Source organism: Mus caroli, unplaced genomic scaffold (assembly GCF_978045245.1).
Source record: "Mus caroli unplaced genomic scaffold, Mus_caroli_1 scaffold_13, whole genome shotgun sequence".
Taxonomy (NCBI): domain Eukaryota; kingdom Metazoa; phylum Chordata; class Mammalia; order Rodentia; family Muridae; genus Mus; species Mus caroli.
In genome coordinates, this window is record NW_028227268.1 from 73,918,132 (window position 1) to 73,939,569 (window position 21,438).

Below are 21,438 nucleotides of genomic sequence, written 5' to 3' on the forward strand. Positions count from 1 at the left end.
TGTAGTTGAGGTCAGCCAGCTCAGACTGATGTCACAACACAGTTTGCCTGTCTTGCTTGTAATGTGTGACTTGGTCTCATTTCCATTGTCATGTTACAAGGTTCTACTGTCCAGCATCAGTCCCGATGACTTCAAAAGTCACTTGAGCCCATGTGATCCAAAGCAACACATTGCAACTCCATTCTTAATAGAAAATATAAAGTATGGTTGTGGAAAGATACAAAACTATATTTTCTAATAGCAAGACACATAAAAATGGAGTTTCACAGAAAGTAATTAGTGATTAGTGAATGCCAAGGAACTCTGGGTGTGATTTTTATCAGCAACCATGGTTATACAGATAAGAAATGTGAAGTCCACAGAGATGTAACCTTGCCCAAAGTTTCCTATCTCCTACATAGACCAAGCTGTGCACCACATCTCAAAGGGCTTGACTCGACTTTTCAATGTGCAGATGAGTTGTGAATCGGTTTCCAGTCTTAGTTCCCTGTGCTTTCTTTGTATTTGTTTGTCTGTTTTTAACAGGGCCAGCTTAGAACTTGGACTTGGAACTCAATGTGTAGCTAAAGATGACCTCAAATTTCTGGCTTTCCTGCCTCTTCCTCCCAAGAGGAAAGATTACAGGTATCGGTTAATATGTCTGGTTCATGTGCTGGGAATGGAATCAAGTGCTTTGTGCATGCTAGGCAAATACTCTACCAACTGAGCCACATGCCCAGCTTAACATGTAGCTTAGAGGAAAGACTGTGGCTGCCAATCTCAGGACGACATAAACAGAGTGTCTCCTGGTTCTTAAATTCACAGTAGCCTTTGGATTCTCAAAATGATGATTCTCAGGGGAAGAAAAGGCCCAGGAAGCTAAGGAACCCATCTGTTACTCTCTCATCATCCTTCCAGGTATCCTATATTAGCAGGTTACTCTCAGCTTAAAGTCTAGTCCTACCTAGCCAGAGAGGCCCCCAAAAGGCATAGAGGAAGCATTGGAATGGCAGAGAAGAATGGGCAGAGGAAGGAACAGATGAGAAAAGAACCAAAGGGTGAGGTGTGAGGGGGTGGGGATGCCTACATGCTCCACCTCTCCAGCATCTTCTTCAGGGCACTGGTTACCTCCCTATTCCTCAGACTGTAAATAAGTGGGTTGAACATTGGGGTGACAATAGTGTAGAAGATGGAGGTGGCTCTATCCCCCAGTGGTGTCCTAGCCGAGGCTCGCTGCATGTAGCTAAATATGGCTCCCCCGTAGTAGAGGCCCACCACGGCCAGGTGGGAAGAACAAGTGGTGAGGGCCTTCTGTTTCCCCTCAGTGGAGGGCATCCTCATCACAGTTGTGAGGACCCGAGCATAGGATGCCACAATGACCCCAAGAGGCAGCAGTAACATCACCACACAACATGCATAGATGAGGTCCTCAAATAGTGAGGTGTCTGAACAGGAGAGGCGCAACAGGGCAGGAACCTCACAGAAGAAGTGGTCCACCTCTAGAGATCCACAATAGGGAAAGCTAAAGACCATACCCACATCAATCACACTGTCTGCCACGCCACCCATCCAGGATGTCATGGCCAAGAAAGAGCAGGCCTTCCAGTTCATCAGTACAGGGTACCTCAGTGGGTGGCAGACAGCCATATACCTATCGTAGGCCATGACGGCCAAGAGGAAGCACTCAGCACCTCCTACAGTAACTACAAAGAAGATCTGAGACGCACAGCCTCCCAGCGAGATGAGCTTCCCGCCTGAGAGAAAGTTGGTTGCCATCTTGGGGACCACTGTGCATGTCATAGTCAAGTCCATGATGGAGAGCTGACTGAGGAAGAAGTACATGGGGGTGTGCAGGCGTCTATCCACCTGGATGAGCATCAGGAGGAGGATGTTACCAACCACAGCAGCCCCAAAGGCCAGAAGAACCAGGGAGAAGAAGAAAGAGTCATAAGGTGAGTGGCTGAACAGGCCAGCAAGGATGAAGCTGGACAGGGAGGAATGATTCCAGAGCTCTTCTGCCATGACCCTGAGAAACAAACAAATCGGATTAGTGGACATCTCAGTAGCACAAAACCAAAAGGTGGAGACTAGCCCTTTGACTCCTGCCCTACCCTCTCCTCCTGCAGTAACAATTCATTTTCTCCCAGCTGCGTTCAAGTATACCAAGCATGAATTGGTCCTTATATCTCTTGAGAGAGGCAGGAATGAGGACACAGGCAGGGGAACTGGAGAGCACAAGGAAGGATGAGGGGTAGCTAAATAGCGGGTGGGAGGAAGAGCTTCAGGGAAAGAGGCTTTCCCCTTTCAGGATTTAAGAGACAGGGAAGTGAAGCATTGGATGACCCAAGAGACAGAAGGAGAAAGAAGACTGGATAGAAGGGGGTTAAGGTAACACAATTAAACCAAAAGCCTTGATAAGAATAAGGGAAGCAGGCTGGCGTGATGGCTCAGCAGGTAAAGGTGCTTGCTGTGTAAGACTAATGACCTGAGTGTTCTCCAGAAGCCATCAGAAGGCAGAACGGACTCCATGGAAGTCTGACTTCCATACACGTGTCCCCCACTTATACATTATACATAAATATGTTCGTTATAAGATGCAGGAGGGCAGGGAGGGCAGGGAGGTCAGGGAGGGCAGAGACTTCTCTCCACCTCTTCTCTTGGAGCACCTGCCTTAGAAAACTAAGTAAGCCCCATCTAGGTGAGATGTATGTCAGTCCTTTTAAAGCTTTGTTGTTGTTTTTGAAACAGGATCTCTAGCCCAGTTTGGCCTTGAACTCATTATGTATTCAAGGATGGCCCTGAACTCTTGATCCTCCCACCTTCCACCTCTCTGTGCATATGCTGCTATGCTATGTCTTCCCCCCCACACTAATTTATTTATTTAAATACATTTTTTATTTATTCACTTTACATATTCCCAACATCTCTTTAAATCTTTCAAGAGCTTAGTGAAATTCTTGCTTTAGTGATGTTTCTGACCTGGGAATGTCTCTTTCCAAGACCTAAGATCTAAAGCCCTTTGAAATGCAGTTATCGAGAAAAAAAAAGATTAATTCCAGCACACAGGGGGCAGAGACAGGCAGATCTCTATGAGTTCTAGGCCAGCCTGGTCTACATAGTGAGAACTAAGACAGTCAGAGCTAAAGAGTGAGACCCTCCTAGAGAGAGAGAGAGAGAGAGAGAGAGAGAGAGAGAGAGAGAGAGAGAGAGACAGAGACAGAGACAGAGACAGAGACAGAGACAGAGAGAAGGATTGCTGTTATACTTCAATGTACCAGTATGTTTGAGGTCCTGGGTTGAGTGTGTTCCTTGGAAAGGAGAAGAGAGGAGGGAAAAGAAAGAAGGAAGAAGGGGAGGCTGTGCCCTTATCTCAGTCTCTGGGGTGGCGGTACCAATCACCCTAAAGGTGCTGTTTGACAAGGTTCTAGTACTTGGAAGACCTGGACTGACCCTTCTCTACCCTTGGTGGAAACTTGCTATGCACCTTTTGCTTATACTTCTATTTCTCCCTGATAAAGGCCTCTCTCTGAAAAATAGAGTTGGGATAACAAAAAGCTGGTGTAAATAAGAATGAGATAAATGAAAGTTCCTTAGGAAAAACAGTTATGAAGAAAACTGATTCTTTCTTAAGGACTTATTATTTGGATACACATTTAGATTATTAATGTGTGTTATTAGTAAGAATGAGACAGAGGATTTGAGAAAAATTATTAAAGAAGAAAAATTTAGGGAAATTCTAGAAGCTGACAAGCTGTAAGTGAATCTCCAGGTTTCCATGTTCAGCTACAGAAATAAGGAACTTGTATGAATAGAAGAGACTGTGATCACACAGTTAATGACAAGCCTTGGGACCTTCCTGAAGGCAAAAGTAAGCAGTTTTAGGGATTCTGATGTTCCTCTATTCTTTACAGAATTGTAGTAAACATAGAAATCGTATTGAAACAAGGGCTCATGACAGAGACACAGAGAAAAACGTTTTGGCTCAGCGAACTGCCTGCCTTCCTGAACGTAATTGTCAGACCAGAACTTTTCTGATATTGTAGAAAAACAGAAAACAGGCCACCTTAGCTTAAGCAAGGCTGCACTGTATTTTAAGAATCAAAGAAAAACGACGATGATCTTATGACAAATATAAAAGAAATATAGAGGAAGGAAAGGCAGAATTAAATAAGGGTCACAGAGATTGAACTTTAGTAGAAAGCCAAGTATGATATAACAGGTAGTAGGAAATAACTTTTGATTTATTAATTCTCTGCCAAATTGGAACAGAACCAAATTCAAATAGAGTCACCCTGTCTAGCACTTCTGTAACCACAAAGCTTTACAACACTAATCTTAAGGAAGAAGATATTGACTTAAAAGAAAATTGATTTTGTCATAATGTTAATATTTTTTGCTCTCGTGAAATTGCTGTTTGCTTGCTTTGTTCCTCTTTCCATATTCATACATAATCAAGGGAGACTTTAAAAGAAAATGTATTTTGAAAAGCTGTGTATAAATGAAGAGTTTCTGAGGAAATGATCTTATGTATAAATAAAGCCTGTGAAAGACACAGGCTGTCAGAGTAGGACAAACCAAACCAAGATGTGCCTCCTCTCTGTCCTGTCTCTCATGAAACAGAAATGAATAGTGTTCCATGTCCAATTCTTCCCTCCCCACTGTTGTATCCACTCTCCCCAAGCCCTGCCCTCAGCTGAAGCTGGTCCTTGGCACTGGGGTAGTGTAGGAATCTAACTGGAGCCTGGCACTTCCTTCAGAAACACAAAGTTGCTTCCTTTCGGAAAGATGTAAGTTTAATTTTCTTTTACACAAAGTCAATTTTCTAGCTGCTGTTATTCAATTGGCAAACAAATTTAAGATAAATCATGTATGACAACAGTCAAATCCTCTTTTTTGAGGACTAGTGTCCATTTACTGGAAAGAATCTGTGTAGTAATACATGCCCCAGTGTAGGGAGTGAGTGACATCCTGTGTAAATGTGGGTTGTTGACAAGGGCACTACCATATCAAGAATCCCAGAGCCTTAGATTCTTGGAACATAGAAAAACCTTCCTTGGTCTAGGCTCATGGAAATGGCAAAGCCTTCTCTCCTAATCCAAGAGCAAATATTGACAGTGTATATAGAAAATGTCCACTATAGCTTTCTGCCTTGTGGATGGTCACAGCCTGAAGACTGCTCCCCTACAGAGACTGCACTTACCAAGCTAGGTAAGCCAGTCTGTTTGTTTAGCTGTGCAATAGCCCAGGCTCCTTGTTTTTCTGTGTCTTATAACCCTACCTTCTTGTTCAGCTTATACAATAACTTTGTTTCACTATCCAACTGTATAAAATAAACCTGAGGAGATTCCAGCTGCAGCTTCCCCATCGAAGAGCCTGGTCCACCCAATCTGAGATTTTCTGTGTGTCCGTGTGTCTGTCCTCTCTTTATTCCCCTGCCATGCTAGCCAAGTCCATCCCTAGAGCTTCGTAAGGATGTAGGCAGATCTGCTTACAAGGGTTTGTGAATACAAAAGCTTGAGTCTCCCTTCTTTCTTGTCATGGCCTTACCCCATGAGGGACATCACCTCTGGCGGAAGGCTTATTCAGTAACAAAAGGTGTTGTCTTTCTCCTCTATGTTTGTTTGTTGAGAGGGTTTTCTGTTTTTCTAGGTAGGGAGAGGTTTTGGTTTGCCCTCAAAAGAGTCAGGTGCTGAACAAAGATGAATGTCAATGTCAAAGGTTTCCAGGAAGCCGGAGAACCTCCAATATGCTTCTCTGGATGCAACCCAACCACTATTTTACCTGATACTTGACTTTAGAAAACATGAGGGCAGGTACTGGGGACATGCGTGTGCATGTCACTGTCAAATATAATTTGCCAAACTTAGTCCTTAATCTAGGTGGATGAAACCCTTTAGAACCACTATTTTGTTACATTCATCCAATTTACGAAAGAAAAATTGGGCCAGTGCTCACACCCCATCCTAAGTGGTGGGCGAGGAAGTGTACACTATCTGCTTTATCAGACAAATTGTAAAACATCTGTCAGAATCTAGGACACTCCTTGAGAGTCCAGTCAAAGTTACAGTGCAGAGGAGAAAATACATTTTCTTATTTACTGCTCAATACAGTGAGCATGGTACAAAGTAATGTTTCATGTTTCACAGCTGCTGAGGGTTAGCGATGCTTGCACATTCTCACCACAAAGGGAACACATATGCTTGTTAGGTTGATTCAAGAATTCTGTAATGTGTACACACGCAACATTGGATTATAGTCTAAGGAATAAATACAAACATTATTTGTCAACACAAACTAACCAGATGTGGTAGCACAAGCCTATAATTCCAGTACTCTGAGGCAGGAGGATCACAAGTTTGAGATGTATCTCGACTTGCAAATATAGAAATAGACACAGGGCAGAAGGACAGTAAGGAAGATGAAGAGGAAGGAATCCTCAACATAAACTTTAAAGTACCAAAGCAAGGCTGAGAATGCTACAACAGACTTGAAATGAGTATTTTTATGAGCTGAAGCAGAAACTTCTGCGCCATTTGGCTTGGTGATTGGACCAGATATCTGTTAGCTCACTGGGCTTGATCCAAAGGAACAATAAACTTCTTCCATATTTTAACCAGAGACAGTTCTGCGCTTCTATGGGAGGAAGGTGTTTGAGGTTTTTAATCATGTTGTGTCTCTGAGACACCTTGGAACATTTTTTAAAGAGCAAAACCTGCCAGGCATGGTGGCTCACATCTGTAATCTTGGCTTTCAAGAGGCTGAGACAGAAGGAATGCAGAGAGATTTTATAAGTGTATGTGTTGATGGACACTCCTGGCATTCTTATTTGCTGGATCTGGGTGGGGTTCTTCCATTTATTGCTTTTTGGCTCCTCGGGTGAGTTGAGCTACAGGGGGAGTAAGTAGGCTTTCACACATTGGTTTAGGGCAATCTGGGTCTATACTCTCATTTGATAGTAGCAGAAAATCTGAATAGAGTGAAGAGATCATGGGAATCGGTGAGGAGATACCTAAGACATAGCAAGCTGCAGACATGCACCCATAAAGGAAGCCAGGGTATAGTCTGGATGGAGTTCAAGAGCTGCTCTGGCCAACACCCTGAGGAAGTCAGAGTACAAGTGGATACACATGCAGTTTGGACTCAACGGATCATCTTGCTGACCTTGGAACTCAGCCCAAGATTAGATGAACAAAGACAACAGTTTCACCATTGTGAAAACCAAGAGTGCCACCCACCATCCTGCTCCCCAGTGCCTTTGCCAGTCAAAGCACACAGGTATCTCTATGTTCAGCCCAACTTTCTCCAGAGAACCTGAAGTGAAAGGCTAATGTCAGAACAGCTCTTCCCAACTCCTGACCACCTTCAGCCCCTCATCTCTCAGACCCTCCCTCACCTCCTCAGTGTCTTCCAGCCCCAGTCACCTCCCCCTAGTTTACCTTCTACTTCACTCTGCAAATCCAGTCTTTGGTAGAGTGTGTAAGTGTTGGTCCTGGGAGGGGTGACATTTACACACTCTTTACCCCCAACCCCAAAGCTGCAGATATAGATTTATAGAACTAACCACTCAAAGTAGTCTTCTGTTTAGTCTTTCAAAGCTGATAATGAGTTCATGTCCCAGGTTTATTCAAGGCAGACGTCTTGGGACTCCAGGCCCAGCTATTAATGAGACCAGGGAATAGACATGTACTCTACTCCAAAAAGGAAATCCAAATAATGAACTGGCTCCAGGACAAAGTTCACTCCCCATAGCCCTAACTCCAAAAAATACCCTAGACTCCCATTAAATTACAGAAGGAGACACCCATGGGATATTGTCTAACATGCCACCTACTCTTCCCCAAGAGCCACATTTACCTTGTCCCAAGGTAGCCACTGAGTGCCAGAATGTCTGCCTGTAATCTGGGAGTTTTATTAGTGGATGAACAGTCACGTGTTCTGTGACCCTTGTTTTCAATTCACATCCAATACTTTGCTATATCAGTCACTGGTTAATCACTCAGTACACAAATAATTATTAAGCACTGTGGAAGTAAATAAAGACCAATCAAAGAAAACCCAAGGTTATTTACCCAAAGTTGCTATAGCAGGGGAGTCAGCTACTGTCTCTTGAGTTTTGATTGACAGTCAGAAGCTTCAGACAGGGTGAATAGGGAATAGCTGGGCATAGTGATGCATGCCTTTAGTCCCAGCACTTGGTTCTTTTTTTTTTTTTTTTTTTTTTTTTTTTTTTTTTTTTTTTTTTTTTTTGGTTTTTCAAGACAGGGTTTCTCTTTATAGCTCTGGCTGTCCTGGCACTCACTTTGTAGACCAGGCTGGCCTCGAACTCAGAAATCCGCCTGCCTCTGCCTCCCGAGTGCTGGGACTAAAGGTGTGCGCCACCACGCCCGGCAGTCCCAGCACTTGGGAAGCAGAAGCAAGTGGGTCTCTCTAAGTTTTAGGGCATCCTGGACTATATAGCAAGTTCCAGACCAGCCGGGGTGATTTGGGACAGAGAGGAAAAGATTAAAGGGAAATAAAGATTAGAAAAAAGGGCCTGATTTTCATCTGTTGGCCCCATCTAGAGTCTAGTTACAGCAGTCTCCAGACTGCCTACATGGAACCTATACACAGACCTTACCCCACCTTCCTAAGAATTCTCCAAGACCATTGAGAAGGTCAAAATTATATTTCTTAATCATATTCTGAAATCTGTGCATAATGAAATGACTTGGATTTAATTTTCCAATGTCTTTGTCTTAGTTACATTTCCTCCTCATACATAAGCCATCCTAGTACATCACAGATAGCCTTATAATTTTATGAAAACTTCCTTTCATAAGGAAATGAAGACACTAACATATTGTTTGCTCTCCTTCAACCTCAGCTATGGATCAGTTCCTTCAAACAATATATCTCCAGAAACCACACCACTGAGACAGCGGGTGCTGGAGCACTTAGGTACACCCATTTCTGACACTCATATCTCCTGTGGAACTCTCTGTTCTTCCTCCTAGTAGCCCTCAGGGTGAGACAGTTCCTCCCTTCTCAAATTCCTCTTCACTTCTTCCATTCTGTTAGCAACTGAAAATTTTAAATCTCATTTTTGGCATTTTGGTTTTTGAGTATTTTTAAAAACATTTAATGTATGTGAGTACACTATTGCTGTCTTCAGACACCCCAGATAGTTGTGAGCCACCATTTGGTTGCTGGGAATTAAATTCAGAACCTCTGGAAGAAGAGCTTGTGCTCTTAACCACTGAGGCTTCTCTCCAGCCTGGCGTTTTCATCTTAAGTATTTAACCACTGAACTCCCACCATGGTACCTGGTAGAGACCTGGCCAAGACACAGCAAGGTGCATGCATACTGAGCAACACTACAGCCATTGCCAAGGCCTGGACTTGCCTGGGTTCAACTTTGACCAGATGTATGCTCCCCTGGGCTCTAATATTAGCATTAACCCTTGAAAACCGAAGGAAGCCGTTGGATAGGTCATCTGGCACAGCTCTTAAGATTCTGATTGAAGGCTAGGGATGACTATAGCAGAACATTGGGACTTCAATTTAGTCATCAGCATCAATATGTGTGTGTGTGTGTGTGTGTGTATACATATATATGAATACACATATGACTGTGTGATTACTAATAAACTAGCATGTAAAATAAGTTTGGGACTGGAGGTACAGCCCAGTGATAGAGGGCCTATCTAGCTTGCATGAAAGCTCTAGGTTCAATGCCAGCACTACACAAGAGTTTTAAATATCCTCCTAGTAGAGGTTTCAAGAGGCCGAAGCTTTTTTTAATTGAAAAGCCTTTTTTCATACACTATATTCTGATCATGTTTTCCCCTCCCCATCTCCTGCCCTCACCTCCCAGATCTTCCTACCTCCCCACCCATCCAACTCCATGCCTTTCTCATTTTTTCAAAAAGAAAGAGCAAATTAAAAAATATCAGAATTTAAAACCAAAAAAAGTAAGTACTAACACACATACATAGACACAGGAGCAGACACACACAAAACAGAAAAACACAAAACTAAGATATAAGCAAAACCAGATGGGGGAAAAAGCCAAATAAAGCCTTGCAAAAGAAAAAAGCTCCCAAAATGCCAAAAATAAATTTGTAGAGTATTAGCCATCTACTGCTGGGCATAAGACATAGCCATCAGTGTGGTTTATATACCCAGTGAGACACCATTGGAAAAAACTAATTTTTCCTTTGCAATCAGTTGTAAATTGAAGGTAGCTTTTTAGTTAGTCCCAGTCCTGTCTCAGTGCTGGGATCTATCCGGATTGAACTTGTGCTGGCCTGTGCATGTGCATGCTACCACAGTCTCTGTTCAGTTCTTGGGACCTTCGTTGTGTGGCTCACAACACCTGTAACTCTTGGCACCATGATATCTGATACTTCTCCCCTTCACAGGTTCCTGCACACACATGACATACCCAACCACACACACAGTAAATAAAAATATTAAAAGACACCAGAGGCAAACATATTTCTCCTCTTCCTTGAAACTTTTACTTTGAAACAAAAATGATACAATTCTCTCTAGAAGTGCATTGATATATAAGTCAATCTTATAGTGTCTGGAAAATACAGATTTCTTGGTGTTCTCCTGGCTCTTACAGCCTTTCCACTTACTATTCCAGATAGTTCCCCCAGCCTGGGCAGTTTCATTTTAAATTCGAAGATATGAAACTGGACAGCAGACTTCGAGCCTAATGTAACATCTGTGTTCAGGGAATAGAGAATTAGCACTGTAGCTCAGGAATGGAGTCCTGTCCTGGTGGGTGTGATGTCTGCCTTCAGTTCCAGGACTGGAGGTGAAGAAACAGATGGAAGACAGATACGGAAGCAGAATTCACTAAGGTGAATCAACTAAGAAGACCTCACTGGGGGAAAAAAAGCCAGTCATTGAATGAATAAGCCATGCCCACTGGCAAAAGATGGCATTACACAGGGAAGCGAGGTTTGCAATGCCAGGAGAAAGGATCGTAATTTATGTTTTGGTCTTTTTTCGTCTTTAATGTAGTACCTGGGATTGAATCTTGGAATCTCTCTGTGCTAGACAAGTGTTGTACCACTGTGCTATATTCTTAGCTGGATTAAAATTCCTCTACAATTAATGGGCTAGTACAACGGGTTGGAATCTGGAAGAATCCCAGATATAAGCATCTTTTGTTAAAACCTTTTCTTTGGGTAAAAGGTCCTTATATACAGTCCAAGCTGGCCTGCAACTTGCAGCCTTCCTGTCTTTGTCTCATGATAAATTTAAATACTCTCTCCAGAGATATTTTTCTAATTGATAGAAAAAAAAGTGAAGCTAAAAAAGAAAGAAAGAAAGAAAGAAAAAGAAAAAGAAAAAGAAAAAGAAAAAGAAAAAGAAAAAGAAAAAGAAAAAGAAAAGGGGAAAGTTCTTTCAATTGCATTTTAGTCAGGCCCTGCTGGAGGTACACACAGAACTAATCACATGCTACCAGAGGTGGGCTCCAACCCCTTAGACTTGAAAAAGACAGTGGCTGAAATGCTGGGTTATGGTGTGAAATAAGAGCCATCTTGGAAATAGAGGGAAAATGTCAACAATCTAAGATGGGAACCAATAAGTCTTATCCTATTTGCAGCTCCAATCCTACTATGCTCAAACAAATACCCTAAGTGGGCATTGCAATACAAGAAATCAAAGGTTGTAGTGAAAGGCAGATATCTCATTCTAAATCAAAGGGAAACTAAAAGTTAACAGATTAACAGTCAGTTTGAAGAATGGCATTCGCCCTCAAAACAAAATGACTAGAACAAAAATTGTCTGGTTTTTTCTTCAGTATGATTTTTATTCAAAGTGCACAACGAAGAAAACATTCAGACAAACAGTCCAGTCAGACTAACAGATCTCTTAAGTTTAGAAATCGATCATAGTTTTGCATCTCATACATTTTTAATGAATGTAAAGACTGCTTGAACATATGGAGATCTTCAACTGTGTTTGAGAGAGATATGGAAGCCCTAAGAATAAAATGACTCTAGACTTGAGAAATATAATGGCTGAAATGCTGGGTTATGGTGTGAAATAAGAGCAATCTTGGAAAGAGAGGGAAAATGTCAGCAGTCTAAGGTGGGAACTGATAAAGCTTATCCTGTAAAGGATAAGACAGTTCTTATTTCAGGATTTGTGGAGCACACGGAGATGTCACAACTACCCAGCTCTTGTTTATCAGGAAGGAGGCTTAATGGAGTTTGACTAAAACAACCAGTGGGCCAGATTTGGCCTGTGGGTTAGGGTGCTGACCTCTGAACTACAAAATGGGCTAATTAAAATTTCAGGGCCAAATAAAATGAAGGCAAATGAAAGAATTACAGCAGCATTGGATACTCACATTTGAGCATCCTGGTAGTCTTAAATTGTTAAGTTGGAAGCAAGCTCATATATCATAGGATAATTATGATGAATATATGTCTGTAGACTATCCATCCACAATCTAAGGGAAAGGGCTGTAGTGCTATAGTCCCAACACAGAGGGGGCTCAGGCAGGAGCCTGAAAAGTTTGGGGGCATCCTGAGCTACCTTGTGGGACCTTTTCAAAAATGGACAAAATAAGCAACTAGCCCACAAAAGCCCTCAAATTTGCTAAGTATTCATATACATTGTCTTTAAAATGATTGTTAATGTCTAATCCACAGACATTAACAATTTTAGGAACATTCAAGTCCATTGATTTTAAATCAAACCCACACTAGAGACATGCCATTTTTAAGTTGCTGAAGACAAGGTGTGTAAAGAAAAGTAGCCAAAAGTAACGTCACAATACAGGCTCTCCTTTAAAAGACATAGTTGAGCACTTATCAGAAAGAACCAGAAAAAACATTTCAAGACAGGAAACTAATGTCAGCATATAATTTTATACCCAGTAAAAATATTCAAGAATGAAGAAGGCATAAATGTGTGCACATGTTTCCAATAGGGTACATTTGCGTATCCCCCAGACAAACCGCAGCTGACAGATCCAGGCTCTCAAGCACCGTCCCTCACCTCTTCTGACACCAAGTTCAACTGAGAGCCCCACCACCACAGGGACACTTTCCCAGTAGTTTCCTCAGGGCCCCTGTCACTTCTTTGTTCCTTAGACTGTAAATAAGAGGGTTGAGCATGGGCGTGATCATGGTGTAGAAGGCAGAGACCACTTTGTCCTGCTTGGAGGAGTGGTAGGCCTGTGGCCGCATGTATGTGATCATGGCAGCCCCATAGAAGAGGGAGACCACGATCATGTGGGAGGAACAGGTAGCGAAGGCCTTCCGCCGCCCTTCTGCAGAGCGCATCCGGAGCACTGCCACCAGGATCCTGAGGTAGGAAGCCGAGATGACAGAAAAGGGCAGGAGAAGCATGAGGACACAGCAGACATAGATCATGGTCTCGTAGAGACTGGTGTCAGCACAGGCCAGCTTGAGCACAGCAGGAACCTCACAGAAGAAGTGGTCGATCTCCTGGGAACCGCAGTAGGGGAAGCGAAGTGTAAAAACAGCCTGGATCAGTCCATCTACCAGGCCAAAGAGCCAAGACCCTGCTACCATGAGCCAGCAGACACGGCGGCTCATGATTACAGAGTATCTCAGCGGGTTGCTAATGGCCACATAGCGGTCATAGGCCATGAAGGCTAGCAGGAAGCACTCATCCCCCAGGAGGGTGAGGAAGAAGAGAATCTGGAGCCCACAGCCAGCAAAGGAGATGGAGCCACGGCCCATGAGAAAGTCAGCAGCCATCCGTGGCACAATGGTGGAGATGAGCATGAGGTCCATGAGGGACAGCCAACTGAGGAAGAAGTACATGGGGCTGTGCAGGCGAGAGTCCATAAAGATGAGGAGGATCATAAGCCCATTGCCAGAGAGGGCCACCAGGAACATGACCATAATGATGGAGAAGAGGAAGAGATGCAGTGGAGAGTGGGTGAAGAGGCCCAGGAGGACAAAGTGAGAGATGAGAGTCTGGTTGCCTGCCCAGGCCATTGTTAGGGAGCGCTGGGATCTGGAAGCAGGTTTACAAAATCAGCAATATATATATATATATATATATATATATATATATATATATATATATATATATATACTGTGACTTTGTCCAATGTGTTGTCATCTTGTTTGTTTGGTTTTGGTTTTTCAAGACAGAGTTTCTCTGTGTAACCCTTGCTGTGCTGGAACTGTAGACCAGGCTGGCCTCCAACTCATAGAGATCTGCCTGCCTCTGCCTCCTAAGTGCTGGGATTAAAGGTATACACCACCACCACCTGGAGTATTGTCATCTTTAAAAATAGCTTGGTTCAGAATAAATGTGTAGGCTCTTTAAAGATTTGAAAAAAGAAAAGATTGTGTTGGTTGTTCTAACATTAGTTTCAAGGTTTTTTTTTTTTTTTTTTTTTAACTAATGTAAGAAATAGTCTCTGTTCCTGACAGGAACTATGTTTATTTTCCTGCTTTCATCTCTAGCTCTCTAGGTCAAGAGTATGTCATTAAGGGATAGATCACTTACCTAGTATGCACAAAGTCCTGGGTTCAAACACCATCACCACACAATAAGATAGCATAAGATCAGTAAAGGTCCCAGGTCCCAACCCCACTTGAGGATTTGCTCTTTAAAAAACAAAAAACAAAAGCAAAACCAAGAAAACAAAAAATCTTAGGCATTAAGAATGATCAAGTGAGACATAATCTCTCTAAATTTCAGTCTCTGTTATTTAGATAGAGACAACAGAAAGAACAGAAGCTGATAGCAAAGAGGTGTGGAAACCTAAGCAGCTCTTAGTGGTTTAAAATGATGGCGGGAGCCATTGCTTGGAACATTTGTCATGAACTGGGAGCCATGACAGGGACTCTGTTGCATCTTCACATCTCACCCTCATAGCTATCCTTAAAGTAGCAGTGTGGTGGTGCACACCTGTGATCCCACCTACGAGGGACACTAAGCGGGGGTGGGGGGGAGATCTTGGAGTCAAGGTCAGCCCAGGCTATGTAGTGAGACCCTATTTTAAAGCAAAACCCAATAAGAACACAAAGTCCTTGGGGTGGGGGGTGGGGAGTGCTCATTAACTCTATGCCATTAATGGCAAACTGAGGCTGAAGTTTTCCATTATTTTCAGACAGCTTACAGTATGTTAAAGAAACACATTTCAGTTACACTTACTGTGCATGTGTGTGTGTGTGTGTGTGTGTGAGAGAGAGAGAGAGAGAGAGAGAGTGCATGCATGTACACACATGTTCTGCAGCACCTGTGTGTGTGGAGTTCAGAGGACAACTTGCACAAGTCAATTCTCTCCACCACAAGTGTTCCAGGGATTGAATTTGGGTCTTCAGGCTTTTAGGCTTTTACCAACTGAATAATCTCACTGGCCTTTTAAAGTACTTCAGAGAGGCAAAGGGGAGCGGGGAGAGGAGGGATGAGATTGGGCGGGGGTTGTGGAGGGGTAACGGGGAAAGGGGATATCATTTGAAATGTAAACAAATAAAATCATTAATAAAAAAAAAGGAAGAGGTTTAGAAAATGAAGATTTGGAGGCAACAGAAATATCTGACACAGAGAAGAAACTAAGGGACAGCCAAGCCTGACAACCAAAGCTCCTGGAACTTACTTTGAAGACCAGGCTGGTCTCAAACTCACAAAGATTCACCTGCTTATGACTCCAGAGTGCTGGGATTAAAGGTATATGCCACCACACTTGGCTATTTATGACATTTTAATATTAAAAAAAACCACTAAATATTTTTAAGTATTTCTAAAAGCTTCAAGAAAGCATGCCAAGGTATTAACAGTATAGTCCTTTCTATGTAGTGGCATTAAATATCGCTTCCCTAATTTCCTTTGTACTTCTACATTTTCTATAAGAGACATGAAAAATAAATATAATTTTAAAATTAGGCTATTTCAGGCTATTGTGAGGCTCAAAAATGAGAAAATCTAAGTTATGTATAGTTCAGCACCTAAAAAATTGTTAGTCTTTTCATGTTTACCACCAACCAATTAACAAAATTAGCAGGACAAGTATGGAATAAAGATCCTTAATTTAAAAACTCAACTAAAAGATATTTTTAGCTAGGCACTGTGGTGCAAGCCTTTAATCCCAACTCTTGAAAAGCAGAAGAAGGTGGACCCCTGGGAGTTCAAGGCCAGCCTGGTCTACAATGTGAGTTCCAGGACATAAGGTGACACTGTCAAACATATACATATACGTATACATATACATAGTTCCCCCAGAGCAACAAGAAGGTTGAGAACAGGTGAAATTCTGGGTACTGAAGGCTGAGCATACAAAACATCCTGAAGGGGCAGAAGCAGTAGAGACTCAGAAGAAATAAAGGAGAAGGTAGGAGAGGAGCAGCTGTAAGGCACCTTCTCCAGAGAGATGAACAAAGCCAAACTCAATAGTTCACACTGGCGAGAACAGGTGCACTCTCCCCAGAACAGGGAACAATACTAGGTTAAGGCACACAGATGGGCTCTGTTTATAGTCTGCCTTTGTGTTAGGGAAAGGTGAGCAGGTTTGTACCAGGTACTCCCTAAAGCCCTGTCTCAGCTACTGAGGGTCACTAAAGGTTGACTTTAAAATGTAGAAGGTCTGAAGAGCTCCAGTTCTGGGGGAAGATGGGTGCTTGTACATGCACATTGAGAATATCTCTAAAAGTTCACTCTGAGAAGAGTGACCACAGAGACAACGAAAGTATTGTGAGGGCAGCAGCAAGCACGATTTTCAGGTACTGAGAGCAGCTGGGTGGAAGGGGACCAATTTGCAACGAAGACAGCTAAGCTCTGTAGTGGCCGTGATGATACAGGATAGTACCCACAGAGCAAGCACCCGAATACTCAGAATTGACTGCAGGCTGCAGCAATGTAAACCAGGATGAGTGGGAAACCAACAAAGGCATTGCCTGGAAGTCTACTGAGGAAACACACTGCCATGCATGTCCCCCCTCACCACATACAGATGGGCTCCCTCAGCCACAGCAGACAGACTAGACTGCTTCTCTAGGGAGAGGAAAACAGAGTTAAAGACCAGGGAAGCTGAGATTACTACAAGCAATGTGAACACCGTGCATCAACTGTTTGTTTTTTTTTTTTTCCTGGACTCAGATGCATTTCCACCAAGCAGGAAATGGGAGAGCCCTCCCTGCAATCAGGAATTTGAGTAGCTCGGGAGCCACTTACTGATGCCAGACAGGGGGAAAAAAATACAGGTGTATAATGCAAAGTGAGGTACAATGAGCACACCCCACACACATTCAGAGCTAACTTGGGTTTTGTTGTTTGTGTTTGTTTTGGCTTTGTTTGTTTTTCATAGAGTGTTTCTCTGTGTAGTCCTGGCTTCTCTCGAACTCAGTGATTCACCTGCCTTGCCTGCCATGTGCTGAGGAGTTTAAAGGCATGCACCACCACCACCTAGCTAACTAACTTATTCTTACTACTAATACTTAAGACTTTAATATGAGTCAACATCCAAGGGCTAAAAGACATAAAAATGTTCTATCCACTAATGAAGGAAAAAAGACTTCTCAGGGAAGTATCAAAACCACTTTACCTGCTCTGAGTAAGATAAGAGAGTGTTAGAGACAAATCCAAAGTTATGATGTGGAAAGGCGGTGGTAAGATTATGGCGAGGGGAAAAAAGAACTATTTAGAAGACAAATATTCAGAAAGCAAAGATACAAAATAAGGATAGCTCTCCTGGCAGGCAAGCTTACAGAAATATTCGAGCATATGCAAAATTACTTGTAGATAAGATGTAGATTTGATTAAAGTTAAAAAAAAAAAACCTACAAACAATCTAATTGTTCCTTGGAGGAAACATTAAGTAGACATCGGGATGAGGTAAATAGGAAATGGGCTTTGGGTAAATGGCTACAGAATTCTCTCTAAATTGTTTTAAAATGCAGCAACACACAGAAGGCAATGACAAATCACCTACCCGGGCTCGTGTGCAAGAAAACAGCAAGACTGACTCGGAGGGGAGAGTCTAGGAATCTGATGGCCGACACGGAGTTAGAGAAGAAAGTCTTCACGGGACACAGCTTTTTATCTTTAGCATTTTTAAACTTTGTGAGACAATGGCCTAGTCAAAATGAATAATATATATATATGTGTGTGTGTGTATAAAATATTAAAATAGATTTTGTCGTGGAAATTTGCAGGACAGAGCCAACAAACAAGTACAGAGTCCACTGCAGTAGCTTGTAAAAATGTATTGAAAAAAATCACTAAAATAATTTTGGAAAAAGAAATTCAAGGATCCTGCCTTGTCAGTGAACAAAACAGAGCATGAAGCTGCATTGATGAAAGTTTCCTTTTCCTTAGGATCAGATCTTGCCAAAGCCTTTGTTGTGCATTAGAGAATCCGAGCAGAAGCACACCTGGGGATTTTGTTGAAGAGGTTTGCATCAGAAAGAGTGGGAATCTGCCCCACCAGGAGCGTTCTCACAGAGAAAGAGAAGAATGGAAGAGAAGGGTGCAGACACCAATGCACACTTCTCCAAATAAGCTCTGATTTCTAATTATCCTTCAAAAAGTGAATATGAAAACGGGAGGCTGGGGATGAGGATACATGGTTGGTAGAGGAAGAGCAAGTAATATCCTGTATCCAAGAAGGGGACATGTAGGTGACTGTGGTTGGTCCACAAATATGGATTTTACTGCTGCCTTTCTGGCAAAATCTGACATCTCAGTATTATAAGAGACAGTTCTCCCATCACTCTGTGGGGCTCATGAAAACGTGCCAGTTTCAAGGAGTCTAGCTATTGTTCAGTCTTCCCTTGACTTGAAAATACCAAGTCATGCTCACTCTTCCTAAAACCTATGACAGGACTCTGAGAATGCCACCTCCCTTCAGCGACACTCCCAACTTTAGATGATGAAATGATAAGAGAGTCGTGTCTTCTCTAATTCTACTCATAGAGTAAAGGATTAGGACAAAGAACCTACCATGTTAGGAGCCTAACAGAGACACACAGACTTCTACACATGAAGGGGAATAAGCAAAAGAGTGTCAGGACTAGGGGTGGGTTGCGCAGATATTGATGGTGTTTAAGGACTTGGAAGGGAGGACCAAGATGCAAAGAGGAAGAATCTCACCTGCAAACACAGGAACAATGACAGTAGGGAGCGCTGGGGAACCAGGAAGGGCACCAATCAGTATTTTAGTGGATTTAGTAAGCAGAATCCATTCACAGCAACTACCCAGCAGCAGCTGCTCCAATCAGTGACTTAGATCTTCAGGGTGATCTCCATGCAGACAAGCTGAAGTACTTCCCTCTCCTTGAGAGAGGAGGATTTGAAAATCAAGAGCAAGAAGCTTAGGAAACAAGGAAGAGAAAAGTGTAGGAGAAAGCCTCGTTTTTCATAGGAGAATGGCTTTTCGCATCTTCTAGGAGTTGTGGAGACACAGTGCCTTCTAAGAGGCTGTGGCAAGATTTTGAAGAGATGCACAAAGATGTGAAGGAGATGCTGAGAAAAGGATTACAGCAAACCCAGAAAAGAGAAAAGTCCTCCCTAAAAGCCTGGTACCATCTTTCGGGATTAGGGAAATGCTTCCCAGAAGCATCAACTCTAGTCTTACAGAAGAACCATGGACTAGGAGAACAAGAATAGACAGAGCTCTTGCCTGCAGATGTGACCCTTTGCCAGGGCCAGGGCCAGCTCCTGATGGAGAGGTTTTATCCCTGGATGGCTCTCACCCACTGTCATCTCTCTGAGGAAAGAAAGTTGCTTCTGCTTTGATAAGTCCTCAGAGACCTGTCCTCCGCCACGCCTCTGTCCCAGTCTCTGGAAATTAAACCTCTGAGGGAAGAGAGCTTCCTGCAAAGTTCTCTGATCATCTCTGGGGCTGCAACAAACTCCATCCCAGGGGAAGACATTGTGGAAACTAGGGTATGAGGGTTTCTATGGACCAACCTGGGAATAATGGGTTTTCTTCCCATTCCAAAAACAAGTAGGCAGCGTTGGCTTCTGTGTTGGGATGCAGTTTACTTTGACATCCGTTACGTGATATATGTCAAGTAGAATCAGCAGTGCGCCTACAATATTCTGGAGCCCACTTCTGTATCTTCCTATTTCCTAACCCTCTTAGGGTAGTTACACTGGCCCTTCCCTCAGTGCTCAATCTACTGCCTTTTGGTGCAGTTCCCAGGAGGATATAGCACACATGCCCAAAGAACAGTTGTCTCTGTTACTGTCTGCCTTCTGCCCACCATCCTGTAAGCTCACAGCAAAATGGATTTCATTCATACTAAGAAATCTTCAGTATTTGGGAGGCTGGAGCAGTAAGATTGTAGTTTTGAGGCTAGCCTGGGCAAAGTGAGACCCTGCCTCAGGAAACAATGCAAACAAACAAACAACATAACACATCAATTGATGGATAGACAATATCAGACAAAGATAGATGAGAATCTTACTTAGGTTTGACCTTGGGAAAGTGACTTAACCAATACATTTCCCACATTGTGAAAATTAAATAACATAAAGTTATCTCCTCATTGTCAGTCCTAAAACTTAGAGTTGCTAGTGCCCCTTCCCTTCATTCCCTCTAAAGCCTGCGAAAGATCATGGCATTTGGATACAAGTATCTTCTAACTTATCCCTTTGTCTTCCCCGAAGTCTCTTGCCTCCCTATGGCTGGTCATCTGCCCCTCCCCAAATATTAACCACTCTGCTTTCAGGCTATGTGAATTCTACCTCCTTCTCTGTTTCTCCCCCCACCCCCTTCATTTTGCAAACTGTTCCTCTCCTCTCAGGTTCCCCTTTAACACACACACACACACACACACACACACACACACACACACACACACACACAGAGAGAGAGAGAGAGAGAGAGAGAGAGAGAGAGAAATAAAGAGAGAGACAGAGACAGACAAAGACAGAGACAGAGAAAGAGAACAGTGAGGGGGAGGCAGGGAAGGAGGGAGGGAGAGATGGACGGAAGGAGAGCATTCACCAGATCTGCATGAGCTTAAGCCAAACAAAATCCCAGCACACAGGAGGAGAGGTAGACACACAGCCCCTCTCCTAGCCAAGGAACCATTCACAAATGATAGCAGCTGGGAGTGGAAAAAGCATTTATCCTCAATGGAGTGACACTGGGTATATCTACCACACTGCAGGTCAATCCCCACCCCCTCCCCAAGCTTAGGAAACCAATGCAAACTGAATTCCATGCTTGTTTTCTGTTTATTTTTTTCTTTTAAATGAGAAGGAAAACATGAATTTGGATAGGTAGCTAGGTGGGTGGGAATCTGGAAGGGGTTGAGAGACACAGAAGAATATTCTAAAAATATACCGAATGAAATTCTGAAAGAAAAAAATAAGAAAACATGGCATATTTGTCTTTCTGAACTTAGTTTATTTCACTTAGCATGTTGTTCTCCAGGTAATCTCAGTTTAACTTACATCTGAATAAAATCACGTTGAGTGCATGTAGCACATTTCTCCACCCTTCCGGTTCATGGCAGACAG

General features: G+C 42.8%; 2 protein-coding genes across 2 annotated transcripts; both read right to left on the minus strand.

The window, feature by feature from the left end:
- Window positions 1-1,062: 1,062 nt before the first annotated feature.
- On the minus strand, window positions 1,063-2,001 carry LOC110306112 (olfactory receptor 2M3-like). The gene has a single exon (XM_021178304.1). It carries the CDS (start codon window positions 1,999-2,001, stop codon window positions 1,063-1,065), a length of 939 nt encoding a protein of 312 aa, XP_021033963.1.
- Window positions 2,002-11,927: 9,926 nt separating this feature from the next.
- On the minus strand, window positions 11,928-13,955 carry LOC110305013 (olfactory receptor 2V1-like). The gene has a single exon (XM_021176753.2). The coding sequence runs from the start codon at window positions 13,953-13,955 to the stop codon at window positions 13,002-13,004; it is 954 nt and encodes a 317-aa protein (XP_021032412.1). The 3' UTR covers window positions 11,928-13,001.
- Between the last annotated feature and the right edge of the window lie 7,483 nt (window positions 13,956-21,438).